General features: G+C 42.6%; 1 protein-coding gene across 3 annotated transcripts in view; it reads right to left on the reverse strand.

The window, feature by feature from the left end:
* LOC149263210 (glycerophosphodiester phosphodiesterase GDPD6-like) overlaps positions 1-24,065 on the reverse strand; it is a 334,598-nt gene that overhangs the window by 235,764 nt on the left and 74,769 nt on the right. For all 3 annotated transcript variants that reach the window (XM_089387371.1, XM_089387374.1, XM_089387378.1), the window contains one exon: positions 8,888-8,997. In XM_089387371.1, the coding sequence (XP_089243497.1) occupies positions 8,888-8,997 (110 nt within the window). The remainder of the gene's footprint in view (positions 1-8,887; positions 8,998-24,065) is intronic.

The raw sequence follows: 24,065 nt of genomic DNA on the forward strand, positions 1-24,065 counted from the left end.
AGAGCTTGATCTCACCATTGCCTTTTTTTCTATCAAAACTTCATATCCTTTAATGTTGCATGCTCACCTCTATTTATTGAGATGTGTCGAGCTCTAACTCAAGGAGCTCCATCAGGGTATGTGCCTCCTAGTTCAAAGAAGCTTAGAACCACATTGTTGACGAAGGCAAAAAAAGAGGTGCAAAAAATGCTTGAGCCTATTAAAGCATCATGGCCAACATCTGGGGTTAGCATTGTTTCTGATGGATGGACAGATCCAACACGACACCCACTCATCAACTTCATGGTGTCTTCCTTGAATGGTCCAGTTTTCTTGAAAGCAGTGGATACACTTGGAGAATACAAGGATGCACAATATATGGGTGAGTTGTTTATTAAAGTTATTGAAGATGGAGGTGTTGATTCTTGTGTGCAAATCATTACAGATAATGCACATGTTTGCAAGGTTGAAGGCATGATTGTGGAAGCTAAATATCCACAAGTGTTTTGGACACCTTGCATTGTCCATTCATTGAACTTAGCACTTAAATCCATTACTTCTGATGTGCTTTGGATTGGTAACATTATTGAGGATGCACGAAATATCCGTAACTTTGTACAAAATCATACAAATGCCCTCACTATATGCAAGGAGTACAACAATCTATCATTGTTGAAGATTGCAAATACACGATTGGCCTCTCCATTCACCATGTTAAAGAGGTTGAGGGAGGTCAAGACCGCTCTTGGGGCCATGGTTATTTCAGAGATTTGGTCTTTTTGGAGAAAGACGGATCAAGTAGCCTCTAAAAGAGTGAAGGACATAGTGCTAGATGATGCTTGGTGGGAGTGGGTAGATCTACTTACTCAGATCATGGACCCTATCATTTCTTTGCTTCGATTTGCAAATACAGACCAACCCATCCTAGGAGAGGTTTATGATGGATGGGATTCCATGATTGAGTCTGTGAGGAGAATTATTTTACAGAGTGAGTGCCCCGAGTATGAGACATCACCAGAGGCCTTCTTCACCACTATAGAGGATATTCTTGTCAGCAGATAGGACAAGAATTGCACACCTTTACATTTTTTGGCTCACTCATTGAACCCAAAATACTACAACCATGAGTGGTTGAATGGTGGACCTTCCCGCAGATTCCCTCCTCACATGGATGGTGAAATCTCATAGGGGAGGAAAGATGCATTTAGGCAGGTTTTTGAGGATAGAGCATTGTTTGATGAGGTGGAGGATGCCTTTGCAGAGTTTTCCACTGGCACTGGTTGATCTGTAGGATATATCTGATTAGAGACAGGGGAGCTAAGAAGCCCTATTCTTGGTGAGTAAATCATGGGCCAACAAGCCCTCCTCTACAGCAGTTAGCCATGAGGCTCTCTCTCAGGTGACTTCATCCTCTTTTTCCGAGAGGAATTGGAGCACATATGGGAATTTGTATAGTGTTAAGAAGAGCAGGCTTGAGCAGTGCAGGGCAGAGACAATGGTGTATGTGCACACCAACCTTTGTCTTATTTACAGGCAGAGGGAAGAGTGGTTCAAGGGAAAGACAAATATGCGGGATGTCTTTCCTGATGATATGGGTCTGGACAACAGCGTTGAGGTGGCATTGGCCAACATGGATCTCAATGATCCAATGCTAGAGCCTGTTAGATTTGATGATGGTGATACTGTAGAGGGGTCATCCTCCACACCAGCAAATGCAGAGATGACTTTGGATATAGGGGAGGAGGATGCAACAGAGGAGAGCAGTGTTGACCATGATGATGAGGACAGTGATGCTGATTTTGATGATGACTAAGAGGATTGATGAGTCATGAGTCATGAGCTACCTATTGCCTTGAGGCTTGTATAATTGTAGTTGTTTTGTATTTTCTATTTCTATTTTCCATTGGCATTGCACTACCTATGTAACACATTTTGATTTTGATGATTTAATGAGAAAACTACAGCTGTCAGTGTCTTTATTTTACTATCTTGGCTTTCTCCTATTGGATCATTGATGAATTGAATATGTATTATTGTTAAAATTGGCAACTAGGGCCAAACTCCATGTGGGTCATCTTATTAATGGAAGTTGATATTTTTCTTCGATCCCTCTCATCGAGAGGTGTAGGATTGATCTAAAGATCATCCGATTCCGATAAGTATTCATGGAGATATGAATTTATTTGTGTTATAGGATAATTCATCAAGGTCGGCCAGCAACCAAATAAACCCCACTTGTGCTCAACGTTTTAGTATAAATAGAGACGGCCTTCAAGTCATTTCAACACACTTGGGATCTCTTCCTCTTTACTTGTCTTTGGGTTTTAGTAGGAGGAGAGATCCAAAGGGATAACGTTGCCCTAATCCAGAGGGCAGAAACCAGAACGACCGGGAATAGCCGAAATTGCCGAAACTGCCAGGAACTGCCGGAATTTCCGGAACTGTCGGAACTGCCGGAAAAATCCAGAACTGCCAGGGAAAGCCGGAACTGCCGGAATTACTGGAACTGTCGGGAACTACCGGAACTATCGGGAACTGCTGGAACTGCCGGAAAAAGGCGAAACTGCGAGAAAAGCCGGAATTATCAGGAATATTTGGAATTTCTGAAACTGTTGGAACTATCGGGAACTGCCAGAACTGTCGGGAATAGTCAGAATTGTCGGAATTGTCGGGAATAGATGGAACTTCCGGGAATAGCTGGAACTGCCGGAATAGCCGGGAAAGCTGACGCAGAGGGCAGAAGCCGGAACTACCAGGAAAAGCCAGAACTGTCGGGAATAGCTGGAATTGCCGGGAACAGCTGAAATTGCCGAAACTGCTGGAACAGCCTGAGCATCTATCTCTGAAGGAGAGCAGCATGCAAGGGACAACTAACTAACATTGGGATAGTTGTATGGTACTTAGTAGCAAATACACCAAGCATGCAATGTTACAACTAGCATGCAAGGGACAACTAGCATGCAACAACAAGCATGCAAAGGACAACAAGCAGGCTAGGGACAACAAGCAAGCTAGGGACAACAAGCAAGCAAGATGCAGCCAGCACATAGGTCAGTATGGCAACACGGTGTAGCGATGGCACATAATGCAGTACAGTGATGGGTACAGTCATGATTAATGAAGCATGATGAGATGCAGCATAGTGATGATGGGTGCAACATGGTGCATCATGATGACGAAATGCAGCACAATGATAGGTGAAGGAGTCACCTTGGAGAATCAGTTGAAGCAACATGCCTTCAACTAATCTCATGTATCATCTTCTTAGAGATGATCTATGCTCTTATCTAGATAAGTCAAAGTGTTGACTTCCATTGTAAACGTACTATCTCTCTCTCTTTGCTGAACTATTGAAGAACATATAAGAAGAATTGATCAAGGGTTTCCCCACATTGGGGTTTGTCCCTGGCTAACACCACATCTTGTGTCCTCTTGTCTTGGCTTGTCTTCTGCGATTTATGTTTATGTTCTATCTGCAGTTTATTTTAACACTGATGTGATTGCTAATCTGGAAGAAATGTTGAGCTAACTTTGAAAATTGAAATAAATTGCTCTAAGCATAGAACATACCTAAGATTAACATGGTATCAGAGCTGAGGTGAAGACAATGCTCGAGCAAGAGTGAAAGAGCAATCACCGAAGACAGTTGGAAAAGGACAAAAGGATCAGTGGATTCCTCATCCCTCTTTAAATTCACCGAGGGTGAATTCGAAGCAGAGAATATTATCAGAATAGCGCAGTAGAAGTTTCTGATGGCCTACCTAAAGATCACTTCATTTGGAAGTCCAGATCTAAGGGTGGAAGGAAAGGCCGATTCCTTGGTTGCAATATGTTCGACCATTATGCGAAGGAGTGTCTGAATGGCAGAGACACATCTCTTGATGAAGATAACAATCATTCGAGGGACATCTTCAATGATCAAAGGAATGACAGGTAATGCAGGTCATCAAAGAAATGGCCGACTCTTCAAAGAAAGCAAGGAACCCCAGGTATGAAGAATCAAATGTTGTTTTTGATAAGATAAAGAAGCATTATCTTGTATTGGCCCTCTCCTTCAGATTCTTTGGGAATCTGGCTTATTGATTGTAGTGCTTCAAGGCACTTCATCGGATAGAAGGGTGCACTCTCTAATTTCGTAAAGATGGAAACAATCGTGGGATTATACTTGGAGCCGATGCCACCTATCCCAGAAAGGGTGTAGGGAATGTTACCCCTCAATTGAATGAGGGTAACTCGATTCATTTACATAATCTCTTTTATGTACTTGATCGCAAGAAGAACTTGGTGTCCATTTCGGCAATGGAAGTCAAAGGTTACATGGTGGCACTCATCGATGGAAAGGTACGTGTTTGAAAATAGAATTTTCAAAGATGTTTTTGAATTCAAGGTTGTATCAAGTTGCAGGAAGTCCACTGGGGACCATGTCCATTGACACATAGCACCGGAGGTTTGTGAGTCAGATGGTGACAGGGATGCTTGAATTCAAAAAGAGCATGAAAGTACATGTCTGAGATGTACCGAAGGAAAATCTTATAAGGGGACCATTCCCCTCATGCAGCAAGTCCACAAGTTTGGAACAACACAAGGAGTTTGAGATTCATGATCGGGAATCTCATGTATATAGGTGGAAGAAAGCCCTCTATGGCTTGAAGCAAAACACCCCGGGCGTATTATGAGAGGATTGATAGCTGTCTAATGAAGCTGAGATTCACTAGGAGTGAAACTGATCTAAACCATTACCCAAAGGTTGTGGATGATAGACCTCTCATACTGGCACCTTATGAGGACGACCTATTTCTGACAGGTGCAGACCCTCTCATTTACAGAAGTAAGAGGGAATTGGATTCCGGATGTGGAATGATAACCGACAAGCCTGTGACTACCTCGAGGATCTTAACTTTCAGAAGTTATATGGTAGTGATGTCGGACCAAATTTGGGAAATGCCTCTGAGTTTCATAAACTCATTCGCGTTGATGTTCTGGTGAACTTTCGTCTAGATATATTTTTTGCAGTTAGCATGGTGAGCTCATATTTGGTTGAGCCTCACTGGATTGGTGCCAAGAATCTTCTAAGATATCTTCGGGGCACAATCTCTCATGGATTGAGATACACTGCCAGAAATATGAAACTGCATGATTATTCGAATGCTGACTGGGCAGGTAGTGTGGAGGATCACTAGAGCACTTCTCAGTGCTGGTTCTCTTTGGATTCTGCTTCGATATCATGGATGAGCAGGAAGCAGAAGTCGATTGCTATAAGCACCGCTGAGACCGAATACATAGCTACGAGTATGATCTCGTGTGAAGCTGCATGGTTGCAGAAGCTCTTAAGTGAGTTGTTTGTACACATGATGAATACCACTGTGATTCTCTGTGACAACCAGAGGGGGGATTCGATTATTGAGGAATCTCGTATTCGATGATTGCTCCAACAGATAGACATCAGATACTGCCTTATCTGGGATATGGTAAGTCGATGAGCGAGGAGGCTCCATCGCATTAAGACTGATGTACAGGTCGCAGACATTTTGTCAAAGCCCCAGGGAAAGGTCAAATCTGTGACTTTCCCAAACGACTTGGAGTCATTGAGAGACCTTCTTATAAGGGTCCTGCATGTTGCATGCATTGAGCTCTGGGAGCTCTGGGGGGCTTGGGGTACTTACTGGAGCAACATACGACCACAGGGCGACTCACCCTCCCCTGGTGGTGCGCTATGTACAAGATGACAGGTTCAACCTTCCCCTGTGATACCCCGTGGCGACTGTGGAACAGGATGATTAGTTCTCCTGTGGGTTGGGATGATTAGTTCTCCTATGGTCCGGGATGATTAGTTCTCCCATGGCAACTGTGGAACAGGATGATTAGTTCTCCTGTGGGTCGGGATGATTAGTTCTCCCGTGGAAACTGTGGAACAGGACGATTAGTTCTCCTGTGGGCCAGGATAATTAGTTCTCCGTTGGCAACTGTGGAACAAGATGATTAGTTCTCCTATGCGCTGGGATGATTAGTTCTCCCATGGCAACTGTGAAACAGGATGATTAGTTCTCTTGTGGGCCGGGATGATTAGTTCTCTCGTGGCGACTGTGAGGCAGGATGATTCATTCTCCCGTGGACAGGATGATTAGTTCTCCTGTCGAGGCATCCTACCCATGCAGTCTGGGACTCATGGAAAGTACCTCTCATCTGATCAATGAGCAGGGAAATGGGGTTAGGGACCACAGTAGTACTATCGATGGATGCATCGATGTATCTACCGTACTCTCTATGCTAGGATGACCTCCATTGATCTGGGATCAGTATGAGTGGTTTGAGACACTCTCTTGTGATATTGATCTGGGATCAATAAAACTGACTTCAGGCCAGTAAGAGTGATGTGACACACTCTCTTCAAATGAAACTGACTTTGGGCCAGTAAGAGTGATGTGACACACTCTCTTTAGATGAAACTGACTTCTGGCCAGTAAGAGTGATGTGACACTCTCTCTTCAGATGAAACTGACTTCGGGTCAGTAGAGAATGGTATGAGACATTCTCGATCAATTCTTCTTCTTCATGGTTCAGCAGAGCAGTGTAGGGCATTGATGGCAGAGATAGTATAGTCGGACATATGGATCAGCAGATGGAGTTCTCCCTAGTTGAGAGGAAGTGTTAAAATTGGCAACTAGGGCCAAACTCCATGTGGGTCATCTTATTAATGGAAGCTGATATTTTTCTTGGATCCCTATCATCGAGAGGTGTAGGATTGATCTAAATATCATCCGATTCCGATAAGTATTCATGGAGATATGAATTTATTTGTGTTATGGGACAATTCGTCAAGGTCGACAAGCAATCAAATAAACCCCCCTTGTGCTCAACGTTTTAGTATAAATAGAGGTGGCCTTCAAGTAATTTCAACACACTTGGGATCTCTTCCTCTCTACTTGTCTTTGGGTTTTAGTAGGAGGACAGATCCTAAGGGATAACACTGCCCTAATCCAGAGGGCAGAAGCCGGGATGGCCGGGAATAGCCGGAATTGCCGGAACTGCCAGAAACTGTTGGAACTGCTGGGAACTGCCGGGAAAAGCCGGAACTGCTGGGAAAAGCTGGAACTGCCGGGAAAAGCCGGAACTGCCAGGAATATCTGGAATTGCCTGAATTTTCGGGAGCTACCGGAACTATCGGGAATAGTCGGAATTGCCGGAACTGTCGAAACCGTTGGGAACAGCCGGAACTGCCGAAACAGCCAGAACTGTCGGAACAGCTGGGAAAGCTGACGCAGAGGGCAGAAGTCGGAACTTCCAGGAAAAGCTGGAACTGTCGGGAATAGTCGGAACTGCCGGGAACAGTTGAAATTGCCGAAACTACTGGAACAGCCTGAGCATCTGTCTCAGAAGGAGAGCAACATGCAAGGGACAACTAACTAACATTGGGACAGTTGTATGGTACTTAGCAGCAAATACACCAAGCATGCAATGTTACAGCTATCATGCAAGGGACAGCTAGCATGCAACAGCAAGCATGCAAAGGAAAACAAGCATGCTAGGGACAACAAGCAAGCAAGATGTAGCCAGCACATAAGTCAGTATGGAAACATGGTGCAATGATGGCACATAATGCAGTACAGTGATGGGTACACTCATGATTAATGAATCATGATGAGATGCAGCATAGTGATGATGGGTGCAACATGGTGCAGCATGATGACGAAATGCAGCACAACGATAGGTGAAGGAGTCACCTTGGAGAATCAGTTGAAGCAACATGTTTTCAATTGATCTCATGTATCATCTTCTTAGAGATGATCTATGCTCTTATCTAGATAAGTCAAAGTGTTGACTTCCCTTGTAAACATACTATCTCTCTCTCTCTCTCTGCTGAACTATTGAAGAACATATAAGAAGAATTGATCAAGGGTTTCCCTACATTGGGGTTTGTCCCTGGCTAGCGCCACATCTTGTGTCCTCTTGTCTTGGCTTGTCTTCTGCGATTTATGTTTATGTTCTATCTGCAGTTTACTTTAATGCTGATGTGATTGCTAATTTGGAAAAGATATTGAGCTAACTGTGAAAATTGAAATAAATTGCTCTAAGCATAGAACATACATAAAATTAACAATTATGAATTCAGAATTTATCATTTATCATTTATGTGACATATCACAAATTACAATTGTATTTGAATTTTGTATGTACTATGCATAATGTTACTAACTTACTTTGTAAACAATAAAACTTACATCTAGATGAATATCTATGTTTGAAATCAATGAATTTGTATCATGAATGAGAATTTGTGTAAGAAATATCTAATTTTTAAATATATATATATATACATATATATATATATATATATATATATATATATTTGATAAAATAATATATAATGTATCCGAATGTGCCCTGTTCCGGGGTGTCAACATGTCCGTATCCGACACTCGAATCCCCGTATCCGTCGAATCCTGAATCCACGTGTCAGGTGACTTAGGATACAGAACACTAAGCGCATCATTCATGATGCATGCACAAAACAGAGAGGAGGAAAAGACTACATAATGAGCTCATGTTTGAGTGTCTTTACAAACCACTTACCATGCCATCAGAATGTATGTGTAATGTGCAAGTCGACTCTTTTGAAAATAGAAATAAATAGGATCATTACTTGTGATATGAGAAATTCTACATATTTACATGACACAACAACGACATAAAATGATTGCTATGATGCTAATTAAGAGTGAAATTTACATAGAACTAGATGGCAATATTCTTGGTTTTCTACCATAACTAGCATACACAATGAGAGTCCCCTTCATTTTAGACTAACTACATAGATGGAAAATAACTTGAGCTAATCAATAGAGAGAAAATATATCAACTAATGCTAAAGCTGGATAATAATACTGTCAACAGAGAAATACTCGCTCACATGTTGGTTGATAAACACTGGATTTTTTATTTCGGGGTAGATTCCAACAACTCGAGGGGCATCCAAGGCGATGTCAATATACTCTCTGAAGGTAATGATGGAAAACTTCCCTGCATGCCGCAGTCAAAATTAACTGATATAGCTTACATTAACAAGAATTTGATGTATATATTAGTAAGAATTATCGTGCCAATTAATAAATATTCCATTTTCAAAGTTTAGTTAATCCCAACCTTTCAAAACAAAAATAAATAAACTAAGCATATTATATTCCACTGTCCCGACAAAAAAGAAAGCAGACACAGATGTAGCCCTCAATAATCATCAATACCATTATTGATCATTCATCTTCCTTCAGAATGTCCATATGATCCTACTCTAAGAGATTCAGTAAAGTTAATGTCATCATATGTTTCAGGCAGTTAGAACAGTTTCTTTATAACAAAACAAAAGGGCTGTGAATTGAGAGCAAGCAGGTGGTATAAAATTGAGAACCCTTCTATGTAAATTCTACGTACTTGCCTAGGTCTTCCTTGGTTGTGCAGAAATATCCGTCTAATCTCATTTTGTAATGCAAATGCGGCTGCTTTTCATAATGGCCAGTTATTATAATTTATGCCTATACTATAAGCATGTCCTTGCTAATAGTGCCAGTAAAGCAATCTCAAATCAGTTTCATGATTTTGTTGTCTCCTTGAAATAGGAAATATAACTAGTTTTGTTCAAGGCATCACTGAAAGTCCTCTATTTCTGCGATGTCCATCTATATGATATGCAAATTTTGTGCCTACCTCAGGTATCCCCCATTTTACAAGATACTATTTAGAGTCCTCTAATATTCGATGTCCATTACTATAAAATCAATATTATTTTTTAATGTTGATAGGTCAATGACCCAGCAGAATCATCACAATCAACAAAAGATCGAACTTAATGTTCTGGAGATGCAAGAGTGCTAACAAAAAAACTAATAAAAATGAAAAGTCTCTTATTGCTATATTGTAATATTCCCTTTATTTATTTAACTAAATTTTCCAGAAATTTTTGAAGACACTTCTTCAGAAAACACACTTCACAATTTTTGCCAATGTAATGTCCGTTTCCAAAGATGGATATCGATTTAATTGTGCACTATAACTTAAGAAGAAAAGAAAAATTCTAAAGTGAAAGTGAATAATTAAAGATAAATTATTTGATATTATTTTATTATTTAACGGTTAACCAATGTGTTGATATGGTTAAAAAAAATAATAATAATATTTTATTGATGTATTGATCTGGTCAAAGAGGAAAATGTTATAAAAGAAGATTGAAGGTTAATCCTCGATCATTCATTGGTTATTGGATTTGATAATTGTTTTGGGAGCTCTAGTAGCTTATTGTGTGAGGGGAAACCCTTGTGGAGATCCCAGTTTTGGTGGTGAAACATCCACCCTAGCTAGTCAAGAGGGACAACCACTTCCGGTTCTTTATTGGCGCTCATCAAAGAAGAAGGCTCGAAAATCAAAGTCTGAAAGAAGGGGTTACAACAATACGCATCTTTTCAAGGAGGACAAATTGTGGACACCAAGGATGGCTGAATTGTTCTAGAGTTGTGGAGGACGAGCTAAGAAGGTCGAGTTGTTCCAGCCAGATCTTAAATTCTGAAGAGGCCAAATTGGAGCCAACCAAATTTGCCAAACGATTTGTGGCTACGGATCGAGCCAAAGAATTTCAGGAAGGAGGCCAAATTATCTATAGTGGTATCCGAGTTGTGCATCTTGCCAGCCTGAGGGTTTTAAAGGATAATTTCAGTCTCTCATCGATGCTTAATTGATGTATTTATGAGTGTTTGTGGCAGTATCGGTTTGCCACCAAGAATTCAAATTACTTATGTTGGTCAGGTTTATTTGAAGGGTCGATTTTATTTTGTTTCATGGGATCCTGAAACCCTATCTAGGACTCGAAATACAGAAGTAGGGCCAAATTTGTGTTGTGGGGGCCGAGTTCTGTAGTGAATTCTTGCAGATCAAAACCCTAGCACAAATTATATTACTGGGGAACAAGTTCATTTCATGAGGCCAAGAAACATATCTTTGCAGAGCCAAGCCAAGACCGTTGATTTTTGTAGCATCGGATGTGTCCTAGCCATGAAACTTTGTGGAGAGGCTAGAATACATATATTCTCCAAAACACAGAAATTGTTTCTAGAAATTCCACCTAGAGACAACTTAATTAAAATAATTAATCTTTTTTTAATGGTCCCTAAGACTAAACTTAGGAAAATTGATTAATTAAAGGGTATTAATTAAGTCATGGTGAGAATCTTTTAGAAGAAGACATGGATCGATTTCTAGTTAATCTTAACCATCGATTATGTTTTAATCTTGGCTGTTGAAGCCTCAACAAGAGATTATAAGAATAAATTCGATGGGGGTTGGAGAACACACTTGAGGAGTAAGGAATTCGATATTGTTGGGAAATCGAATTCCAGAGTAGCAATTGTGTGTTGCTGGAGGTGATTCAGTAGTTTCGAATCAGTGAGAGAGGGGCAGGGATAGTAAGGCCGGAAGGAAGTTTTTCTAATTCGGTGGCTGCATAACAGAGAGACAACATACTCCACAGAGAGGCTGATGCGGTGTAGAGAGGTAGTGCAGAGCTTCAAAGGGAGATCCGTATTTGCTGAGGAGAAGTCGAGATTCAGTGGCAGGAGATGGAGGGTGACATAGAGGCAGCTGAGAGCAGCTCATCTTGAGCTAAGGTCAGTGTCACATCATCAGTGGAAGTGAGATTTTCTCACTAGACTTTTGTCAATCATTTTCTCTCTAGGGAAAGCTAGATTTGAGCTTCCATAGATTTGTACTCAGATTTACTACTGCATAACAGTGTTTTACAAAACGGCCGAACCGAAACGGAAACGGCCGTTTCTGACCGTTTCATTGCCGATTTTATTGACCCGGCCCTTGACCCGGCTCGGCTGACCGAGTCAGCTATGACTCGGTCAACCCGGCCGGGTCCGTATTGACTCGGCCGAGTCATGGAAAGACGGCTGGGCAGCGTTTTTTTTAAAAAAAAATCAATTTTTTGCTGATCTTTGGTAAAGTTAGTTAGGGTTTGTGGATTCTAAATGGTTATTGTAATTTGTTAAATGCTTTTGGGGTCCATTTCCCCCTCCCAAACTCTATTTAAGACAGCCAAATGCTCTCATTTCACTCACAGCAGTCTTATGCATTTGAGTGAGAGTCTTCTTTGAGAGTTAGTGAGCAGTTCTTGAGCTTGTTTTGGAGCAGCAGTGAGGAGTCTTGGAGGAGCATTGTAGCTGGAGTGAGGAGCTTCTTGGGCAGCCATTTGGAGCAGCATTGAGGAGCTGATTTTTGGAGCAAGCTTGAGGAGGCAGTTTGTGCCTGGAGGTATTTTTTTCCACCTCTATAAATCTGTTTTTACTTAGTAAATTTTAGGTGCATATCAAGATAGCTTAGAGAGTGTTTTTAGTCAAATAAATGAACATTGAATCAATTTTTTTTTTTTTTTTTCATTTTCAGATTGTTTTCCTAGTCAAAAAATGGCACCTAGAGCAAAAGATCCTGCTTGGGCATATGTTGAAATGGTTGATAGTGAGATGTGTTGCAAGTTTTGCCATAGGAAAATTAAGTCAGGTCCTGGGGGGATTAATAGGCTGAAACAACACTTGGCAGGGATTAAAGGCAATATTACTGCATGTAAATCTGAGGAAATTGGGGAGATTAGAAAGAATTTGTTGGAAAGCTTTGAAAAATTTAATGCAGAAAAGACTAGGCAAAAAGAGATACAGGCTGAAATTGGGAGGAAGAGGGAGATACAAAGAATGATGGCTGCCAACCCCCACTATGAGTTTGAGGGTTCTTCCTCTATCCCTCAAACTGATGCATCAAACCCTTTCCGTTATGTTCCTCCCTCTTTTGCTTCTGTTCAAGATAAGGGAAAGGGTAGAATGAAGGGTGATGGGACTATCAAAAGTTTTTTCACTCACTCAGGCTCCTCTCCATCAGATGCACATGGTCCTGAAGTTGGTAATAGTAAAGGTCTTGCTCAGCCCACTTTAGATGACCATTGGAAGAAAGAATTGAGGGAGACTGCTTGTGACTACATAGCTAGATGGTGGTATGATGCTGATATCCCCTTTAATGCTGCTCGTTCACCATATTATGAGCCTATGTTTGAGGCCATACATGCTGCTGGAAAAGGCTTCAAAGGCCCTACTATGCAAGAGCTAAGGGGGTTTCGTTTGCAGAAAGAAATTCAATCAATTAATGAGTATTTGCAAGATTTCAAGGAATCATGGGCAAGAACAGGGTGTACCATCATGTCAGATGGATGGACTGATCAAAGAAACCGTACCATCATAAACTTTCTTGCCTTCTGCCCACAGGGAACCATGTTTTTAAAATCAGTTGATGCATCTGATAAGGTAAAAGATGGCCACTTGTTGTTTCAGCTATTGGATGAGGTTATTCAGGATGTGGGGGTGGCTAATGTTGTTCAAATCATCACAGACAATGCCTCTAACTATGTTCTTGCTGGTAGACTGTTAGAGGAAAAACACAAGACCATCTTTTGGACCCCATGCGCTGCACATTGCATAGACCTCATGCTTGAGGATATTGGAAAATTAGATTGGGTCAGAAACACTGTAGATAATGCCAAAAGCATAACAAAATTTATCTACAATCATACACTGGTTTTGAGTCTCATGAGGAAACACACTGGAGGCAAGGATATCATTAGGCCTGCCATCACTAGATTTGCTACACATTTTTTGACATTGCAATCTATGCTTTCCCAACATAGAAACTTGCAAAAGATGTTTTCCAGTGATGAATGGAATCAAAGCAGTTGGTCTAACAAACCAGAAGGCAGAGAATTGAAAAGGAAAGTCCATGACGAAACTTTTTGGAGAAAGGCAGCAGAGATTGTGAAGCTTGCTGAGCCACCAGTTAAGGTGTTGCGGTTGGTGGATGGGGAAAGGTTGGCTATGGGCTTCATTTATGAGGCTATGGATCAAGCAAAGGAGCAAATAAAGACAACATACAAGGATAGAGTGGCAAAGTATGGGCCCATTTGGGCAATCATTGATGAAAGATGGAACAATCAACTCCATCGCCCTATACATGCAGCTGGGTATTTTTTGAACCCACGGTATCATTATAAAGCTAAGGAGTCAGGAGCTTTGAGGGGGGAGGTCAGAGATGGACTGGTTGATTGCATTGAGCGCATGGTCCCATCGGAGTCTGATCAGCTGTTGATACATCAGCAGGTCACATCCTTCAGCAATGCAACAGGTACCTTTGGGAAGAACCTAGCAAAGATTGCAAGAGAAGCAGATGAGCCAGGTAAACAAAAATTTCAATTTTCAATTTCTTAATGGTTTTACTTTTTTTATTAAAGTTTGTTAAATCATTTATAATTTGAAAGTTAGATATAATTTGTAATTTTGTTGAGCTTCAGCCTTCATCTAACTCATAATTCATTACACTCCTATGTTTTTTGCAGCACAATGGTGGGAGGCCTTTGGTGGCCAGTGCCCTGAATTGCAAAGGTTTGCAATTCGTATTTTGAGTCAAACTTGCAGTGCATCTGGGTGTGAGCGCAATTGGTCTGTATTTGAGAGGATTCACACAAAGAAGAGAAACCGTTTGGAGCAAAAATGGTTGAATGATCTAGTTTTTGTCCAATACAACCTTCGGCTCAGACGGAACCAATTGCTGAACAAAAGACCTGATTCAGATCCCATTGTGTTGGAAGACATTGACCCAACATCAGATTGGGTAGTGGAGAGTCGTCTACCAGAGTTTGATCCTGATGAGGATCTTGAATCACTTGATGTTGGAGATCCACTGCAGCATGTTCAGTTGAATGCAGATCCCAATCCACCAGCCTCAGTCTCACAGCCAGCTAGTAGGACTCCAGTTGTAGGTGCTTCCTCTGCTCAGCCACGACAGAAGCGCAGCCGCATTTGTACTCTATCTCAGCTTGCATCTGCTGCACAGCCTAGTGGTACTGGCACCACTTCTACAGTTGCAGTTGGAGACGATGATGATGAGGAGGAGCCATGGGGCCCCTTGTCTGACTCTGATGATGATGATCCAGAGATTGGTCGAGATGATCTTGGCTCCTCTGGCAGTAGCTACTAGCCTCCTTGGTTATTTGTATTTTGTTTTGACTCTTGAGTCTTTGATCATGTATGACAGACTACAGTTGACTATGTATTTAGTTTTACTATTGCCATTGGGTACACCGTACCATTTTGATATAATGGATTGGTTCATGAGCCTACTTTGATCATATGTTGTCTTCCATGTATATTATAATGTTGTGTGTTTGGAAACTTGAATGAAAATCTTTAAAATTATGTTTAAAATATTTAAAATTATGTTTTTTTATAAAAAAAAATAAATATTTAATGTATTTTTTACAACGACCAAGTCATTGAAATCGAGCCGGCCGAGTCATTACCGAGTCCGAGTCGATCCTCGGCCGAGTCCGAGTCCGAGTCCGAGTTGTAAAACATTGCTGCATAATAATAAAACCCTCAACTGCTACACTGATTTTCCCAAGTTGGGTTTTTCCGGGGACATTGGTCCAGTAAAAACGGTGTATTATTGTATGTGTGCATCTATTCTTCCAGTGTTTTTATTTCTTCCTTAGTATTGTATTTGTGAAGGATGTAGTGTATATGTTTCGATATTTTCCATAGGAAACTGCAAGTAATTTGTTTGATTAATTTAACAAATAGAAGAACATTATCAGTTGCTGCAGTAGGATTTGGGGTCACGGAATTTTCACATGGTGTTAGATCATAGATAGAAGTTAGAGAGCTTAGTAGCAGCAGAGGGGAAGGAGGTTCAAATTTCTGCATAGGCAACAGCTTGAAACCCTCAAGAGGCAATGCAGTCCTTGGGCCAGGAGGGTCGAGTTTTTGAGGAAAAATGTATTTCTGTGAGAGAGTCGACAGAGAAATTAGATCTTCCAAATGAGAGCTTACCAGAGGCAGAGGGAGATGCAACATTTTCTCCTTGCAAAGCAGATCTTTAGCTGAGACGCAGATTTTGCAGCAGTTTGCTAGTGCAAAATAGCGTCAAGAGGAAGGAAGAGCACACACTGAGGGAATTCTTTCCTTAGGGGACTTCTAGCACAGAAGTTCGATTTTTCCTAGTAGAGCAACAGTAGTTGTGTGCAGAGTTTCTCACTCCAGAAGGGAGTGCGAATAGCTGGGCAGCAGCTGCGCAGAGGAGAAGAAGAGGAGTTCGACATTTTTTTTTTGGAGAGATGGCATCAGCAAGGTTGAGAGATCAAGATCGGTTGGAGGGAGCCTCCAACTATGTGATCTGGAAGGCTACAATTTCTCGCCTTCTAAATGAACATGATCTCAAGACTTATATCGATAGTGTGGTAGTTGTACCTGCAAATGCAGATCCGCTTAAGAAGTACAAGAAGGAGATGACGAAAGCAAAGAGGTTGATCCTCAATGGGGTTCGAGATCACGTGGTATCTCACATAACTGGCAAAGATACTGCCCGACAAATGTGGGAGGCACTTGATACCCTGTACAAAGGATCTTTTGAGCAATGGAAGATGTATCTTGAAGAGATGAGATGCACGAAGATGCAGAAAGGGGAGCTCATAAACCCCTTCATTACTAGGATTCAGGATGTCCGGGACCAGCTGTCTTTAGTAGGGTTAGCTCCCTAGCCTACAGAATCGGTGCGGTTAGCTCTAAACAACGTTTCCAAAGCATGGAAAATTTTCGTCTAGAGTATCCCGGGCAGAGAAAAACTGCCAGATTGGGATCGTATGTGGGCTAATCTACAGCAGGAGGAGATGAGGCGAGATTTGGTGAAGAACACCATCAGTGGTAGCATCAACAGTGGGATGAAGCAAGTAAAGGAAGATGAAAATGTGACCCTTGCATCAAAGGGGCAGCAGGAGTAGCGCAGGAGGAAGAAGGACATTTCCAAAGTGAAATGCTTCAGATGTGGTGAGCTTGGCCACTACAACACTCAGTGTACTCTAAGAAAGAAGGACAAAGAGGAGAAGCAGGATCAGTAGGCTGCTTTCACAGAGATCGACAGGTTGTCTTCTAGATTGGAGGAAAGTTTGCCATGGTCACCGAGACACCTCCAGGAGAGAGGTGGGGTGATTTCGTTTTGTAGCCCCAGAGAGCTATAGGATGGGCAAGATTCTTGAGGAGGTCCACCTCATGAATCAATACCTTGCTACGAGAGCCCATAGTATGTAGTAGCAGGATGGATAAGTGGCAGTTGGTGTAGTCAGGTGCCAGAGTGACAGATGCAGTAGCTAGTAGCGGTTAGAGACTTAGCAGCGCAGAGTTGAGTTGGCAACACTGCAGTTGGCACATAGGAGACTCAGCAACAATGCAACAACTTCAGTGATAGTGCAGAGTCTAGCAGTAGTCAAGACTAAGGTGACAGATGTATCATACTGACCATAATTGGTTTAGTGTTTTGGATGCTTTTCCGTTGCAGTTGTTGCAGTTGCAGCAACAGCAGATGGAGAGGGAGTTACAGTGCAGATGCAGTGTTGGCAACAATTCAGCAGGACCAACAGCAGCACGGATGAAACGTTTATCAGAGTTGCGCAGTAATTGGTGGGCAGCAACAACCAAACATCAGTAGCATAACAGGAGGTGGTGCAAAGACAGGGTGTTGCTTCAACAAGTTGTTGCACTAGAACACATTCCTCGTTGAGAGGGAGTGTTGATTTTTGTAGCATCGGACGTGTTTTAGCCACGAAACTTTGTGGAGAGGCTAGAATTCATGTATTCTCCAAAACCCAGAAATCGTTGCTAGAAATTCCACATAGAGACGACTTAATTAAAATAATTAATCTTTTCTTAATGGTGCCTAAGTCTAAACTTAGGAAAATTGATTAATTATAGGGTATTAATTAAGTCATGGTGAGAATCTTCTAGAAGAAGACATGGATCGATTTCTAGTTAATCTTAGCCATCGATTATGTTTTAATCTTGCCTGTTGGAGCCTCAACGAGAGATTATAAGAAGAAATTCAATGGGGGTGGGAGAACACACTTGAGGAGCAAGGAATTGGATATTCCTGGGAAATCAAACTCCAGAGTAGCATCTGTGTGTTACCAGAGGTGATTCAGTAGTTTCGAAGCAGTGACAAAGGGGCCGGGATAGTAACGCTGAAAGGAAGTATTTCTAGTTCGGTGAGTGCATAGCAATGAGACAACGTACTCCATAGAGAGGCTGACACAATGCAGAGCTTTAGAGGGAGATCCGTATTTGCTAGGGAGAAGTCAAGATTCAGTGGCAGGAGCCGGAGTGGGAGCTCGGAGAGCCAGAAGATCGAGTTTCCAGAGCAGCAGCTGATCATCAGAGTGAGAGAGACGCTAGTCCCAGCAGGTTGACGCTAATCTACGTAGGGTGACGCATAGGTAGTTGAGAGTAGCTCATCTTGAGCTAAGGTCAATGTCGGATCACCGGTGGATGTAAGATTTTTCTCACTAGACATTTGTCAATCATTTTCTCTGTATGGAAAGCTAGATTTGAGCTTCCATAGATTTGTACTCAGATTTACTATTGCATAATAATAAAACCCTTAGCTGTTGCACCAGTTTTCCCAAACTGGTTTTTCTGGAAACATTGGTCTAAAAATAACGATGTATTATTGTATGTGTGCATCTATTCTTCTAGTGTTTTTATTTCTTCCATAGTATTGTATTTGTGAAGGCTGCAGCATATATGTTTGTTGAAGTTTCTAAGTTTACTTAGTTAGAAACCCTCCATGCACTTTATCTGATTTCTTCCTACCTACTTGTTATTTTCCTTAACAAGTTATTTACAATGTAAATACTAAAAATAAACACTAATGCATGCTCAACGTATTACAGATCAACAACTAAAAGAAACAAGAACAAACACACCATATGACACCATTATTTTTGGACTAATGTCCCCGAAAAAACCTAATGTGGGAAAACTAGTGCAGCTATCTGAGGGTTTCTTATTAAGCAATATAAAAGTACAATCTGGGTGCCGAAACTAGCCTACCCAACAGAGAATTTCCTTGGCAGTAATACCTCTTAGTTTCTGACAAATCTACTGGCTGAAACCCCGGATAATCCTTTCGGCAGCTACTCAGCACCAATCTGCCCTAGAAACCCCAGCATCTGCCCAATCTGGACTGTGTCAGCCTCTCCTAGCCCAGCGTTGGCCCTGTGTCAACCAATCTGAGCCTCTGCATCATCTACGTTGGCCTCTCTGGTGCTCTGCGCAGCACTTAGCTGCCTCTGCGTGGCCCTGCGTGAGCACTGGTTGCTCCTACGTCTCTCTCTCTCTGGCTATTCTGATGTTCTCCCGACACTATCTCTGCCTCTCTGTCTCTCTGTAATCAATGCACCTCAGCTGGTCTCCGATCACTGATTCTATCTCTTAGCAAACCCCGCTCTAGAAAATAGAATGACTAATCACTCTGGTGTGTTCTCCAAGTGACCCTCAAGCCTCCTCTTATACTTTTCCTATTAACATCTCAGTGGCCGAGATTAAGTCCCTAATCAATGGCTAAGATTAGATCTGGCTTGATCCATGTCTTTTGGACCATTCTAACACAGATTCATATTAATGCACATTAATATTTTATTTTCCCTAAGTTTAGACTTAAGGACTCCATTAAAAATATTAATTATTTTAATATCTCCTGATCTGTTTCGAAGCTACCCAAACCCTTTCTAGGTATTGGAGATCTCATGTGCCCCAACCTCTCCACCAAATTTCGTGGCTAGAGCACATCTGATGCTACCCCAAATCAACAATGTTTCTGTCCTGTCCCTTCTTAAACACATTTGTAACAGGGTGTTTCGACACATTTTTGCACAATTTTGGCTAAGGGAAAGAATGCAACATTTTTGCCTTAGGGACTTAGGAGGAAATTCGAAAATTTGGTTGCTAGTGAAAGGTGGGGGCCACCCATGTGGGAATTCGAACTAGGCCATTCGAATGGTTTGGAAGGAATTTGAAGTGTTGGATGGAGGGACCCACATGAGGCAAAGAAGGCCAACAAAGATAAAAAGAGGAGAGAGCTCTCATTTGGATTCATTCTTACACCTTGCAATCAAAATTACTTGACTGTTCACTCTGCTGTTTAGCTGAGTCAACCAGCTGTTTAGCCAAGAATCTCTCAAGTTGGAGATTCAACCTCTACTTTGGGGGACCATTCGTGCCTGCCCTAGAGAGGCAGTTCCATAACTATTTCAGGAGTTCATGGAGTGTGTACAACACTACCATTCAGCCACAAAAGGGAATGCGTATTTCTAGCCAGCTAGAGAATACGTAGGGGGAGTTTGAAGCTATCAGTGATCAAGCATTTGCTGGGAGAGTTAGAGGATTGGGAGAGCAACAAAGGGCCAACCTTTCTTCTGAGTTTTAGAGCCAACAAAGCCTGCATCCCAACAGTTCGATTTACAGTTACCCGGGGCTTGCGCAGAGAACAACCACTAGGCTCACGTGGGAGTTGGAGGAAGGAATTGTAGAGTTGGAGCTGGCCGGGAGAAGTAGGAGATCACTTGGAGGGTCATTTGAGTAGGATTCTTGGCGTTGGGAGAGCAGAAATTGACAGGATCAGTCACAGCAACAAAATTCGAAATTGGAGGAAGGCCAAGCTATGAAAGGTCAATTTTTGAAGGTTGGAACCAAGGGAAACCCTTTCTGGGTTTTTTGGGTTTTCTAGGCATATTTAAGGGGTCAAACAGGGGTCCCAACTCAACGAACAACTAGAGGAGCTAAGGGGAATTTGGGCCAAAATTCCGAGCTCAACATTTGGCCAATTCCTTCATGGGTTTTTCTGGGTTTAGGCCGAGTAAGGAGCTGAAATCTCATAGTTTTGTGAGCACGGGAAGCAGTGATTCCAACCCTTCAAAGTCAGCAGACAACAATTTCTTGGGGCAGCGCAATTCAATTTGGTGTAGCAGTTGTAGCAGCCTTCAATTCAACATTTTCTCACCTGGGTTTTGTCAAGCTTGTCCATTGAGACAAGCCCAGGTGCACCATTCTATTTTACTATTGTATTTTGCTCTTGAAGAAGTAATAAAATGGCTCAACAGTTTTGTATTTCTAGTGTTTCCATGGGTGCTTAATGTATATTTCATTTTTCTGATTGTTGGATTGTTTGCATGCTTTGTATATCACTTACATTCCTGTTTAGGATCATTACAGTGGTATTAGAGCCATGATCTTGGCCAGCTGTGGCGTAGCCATCTAGATCCTAGAAGATTGAGCATGTATGCACAGTGACGGGTTAAACCATAGACAATTTATGGCTCAAAGAAGATTTAGTATGCAGGAATTCTAGGGTGGAATCCATTGGAATGATGAGAGATTGGCCCAATTGAGGAAGGTGTTGGACCAAATCCATTCTCATCCTTACAACAGAGACATTAGTGGTTCACGGGCTATAGGGGTGCAACCATCTACATTATGTGGGGAAAGTCGACAGAATCAGGGCATTAGATCTCCTCAAAAGGAGCAGAGAGGACATGGACAGTTAGAGGGTGAGACTAGGGGGCGCTTTTTCTAGTGGAGACTTGGCTTTAGATATCAGGAGCCTATGGAGGAGGTTTTTTGGGCACACTAGAGTGTAAGGAACATGTCAATGTGTCCAGTGTGACGCAGGAGTCACCCTTGTTGGAGATTCCTTTGATAGCTCTGGCTGACACCTTAGGGGAGAGAGTAGAGCACACAGCACAGGGCCTTCCATTGATGAGGTGCCAAGAGACACGGAGGTGTCCACCATTGAGGAGGTTCCATTCGTTATTGAGGTATCCATTGATGAGGTATCTGAGGTTGTGAGTGAGTACTTAGGTGATAGTAGCGCACCACAAGTTGATGAGGTGCTGGGAGACATCTCCACTGTTGATGAGGAGCCGATAGGTACAAAGGCATCTAGATCTATGCGAGAGTTACCAGACGATAGTCACATGCAACTGATTGACGAGCATGTCTTGCGTGTTGGATTATCTATGGAGGAGCAATTGGAGGCTCATGTTGAGTCCATGATGGAGGAGGATGTGCAACCATCCTTTGGGCTAGCCATTGATCAGGGGCAACATAGAGACCGCACGTTGGGATTTCAACACAGTTCATTTTAGAGGCACATTGACGAGATCTACAACGTTATTAGCCCACCCTTATGCATTGGATTGAGGGAGGCAGTGTTGTCTAGACATAGCCTAGGGGATGGTCAAGTTAGCAAGATTGAGCAACATGAGTTGAGTATGACATTGCATCAGCTTGGAGGGCTTGTTTCTTCCACAGGGGATTGTACATTCAATCCCTCCTTTGAAATTGGGTGGCCAGAGGTACTGAGATGGTACCCAATGGAGCAGGCTAGGCGGTTGGATACATCCATGGCCACATTTCAGTAGAGGCCATGGATAACCATAGGGACTCGAGGGCCAGACTGTTGTTGGGATCCAGGTGGGATTTCCCATCACATCATAGAGTCGTTAGGTGATGGTAGTAGCTATGTGATGGATCCGACATTACGGCGCACACACATTTTCAGATCTCCATCAGAGCCCGGGACAACACTAGTGACAAGATGGTTTGACAAGGGGAGCAGACCAATTTCATGGGTTGTCTTGGCATATTGATTGTGCATGGAGTCATAGGGTGGTTAGCCTACTCTGGCAGGAGCTGGTAGGAGGAGGTGGCATCGGCAGACCACCGGACAAGGCATTACATGGAGACGATGCTCACTCATTGGTATATTGGACACTGGAGCTACTGAGGATAGGCACAATAGTGCCATTCCCATTGGCATGTGAGGAGTCAGGCCGCTCAAGTCTTTCAAGGCAGATGGGGAGATGTAGCAGACATCATGGAGGGATTACTAGCAGATTGGTGGATGCGTTGGTACATGCAGGATGGCATATGATAAAGGGTGGTACAACAGTAGGCGGTGGTACACAGCGGTGCACAAGGATATGCCGCAGAGTCCAGTCTTATGCAGAAGGATGTGACCTAATGCATACAGACCCAATTTTAGAACCTAGCATCCAGTGTTGTATAGAGGTATGTAGTGATGAGTAGTGGCTTGCAGAGGAGCATGGAGATGCATGGTTGTTTGATGTAGCATGTTGGTTTTCATTCAGCGACTCACCTCGCATCAAGTACATGTGGGGAGAGCCAGATACAATAACACAGGAAATATATAAAACGATATAGGATGGTACAACAGTAGCACGGGGTATCCAGTGGTGTACAGGGATAGGCTTTAGGGTATAGTGCCAGGTCGAGGACTACAGGGATACTCGGTGGGATGCAGGGGCATATGGTGCTGCACAGCAAGGTCTTGGAGGGTTGCCTCCAAGGAGACTTATGGACAAAGACACCGGGCATACCTTTGGGTGTACTTCACCCAGGATCAACGGGGACGCAGATGAGCGATACTCGATGGTATCCATGGGGACTCACATGTATGTCCCTCTTATACATCACTTACAGGCACAAACGACTTGGATGTTGTCCTTTGACACTCTGGGTGCGAGCAACTGGGGACAAGGAGCTCACCTGAGATATTGGGATGACACTCAACGCACTAGGGGAGAGACTTCTCAGTGGTGGCATTGGGTTAGTGCATGAGTTGACGACCACAAGTTCAGGGATGAGCTGATCATCTGCAGGGGTGGCATATCGTTCATCAGTGAGCCTACGCTTGGGGAGCAGGTCACGAGGGAGACACGTGTTACTCTTTCCACAGGGCATGATAGGACCATGCATGAGCAGAGGATACCGTGTACGATTGAGGCAACTTTCCGGTATGTGTTCGACCTCCAGACTTTGTATTGGCACATTATCGAGAGGGTGGATGGTGGACCTAGGGGAGATGGTTGGCATGGATGGGAGGGGTCCACAAACCCTGAGTTGATTACGAGTATCGGATACCCATCTTTTGGTTGTATTCAGCTCTTTGGCACACGTGGCTCCTAGTGATCATCAGTACTACACAGTGGTAGGCACAAAGCAGATTAGCATGCATCATATTAGCCCGCGATATATGAAGCCTATATAGTGATCACATGTAGGGACTAGAGATAAGGGCCAAAGGGATTCCATCCGTTGACAGGGCTATGCCGCAGTAGGTCTGGCTATGGGATGCAGGGATTCTGTTGATCAATAAATCAC

This window comes from Pinus tabuliformis, chromosome 6 (genome assembly GCF_031772625.1).
Source record: "Pinus tabuliformis cultivar Carrire ecotype Pingquan chromosome 6, CPIR1, whole genome shotgun sequence".
NCBI lineage: Eukaryota > Viridiplantae > Streptophyta > Pinopsida > Pinales > Pinaceae > Pinus > Pinus tabuliformis.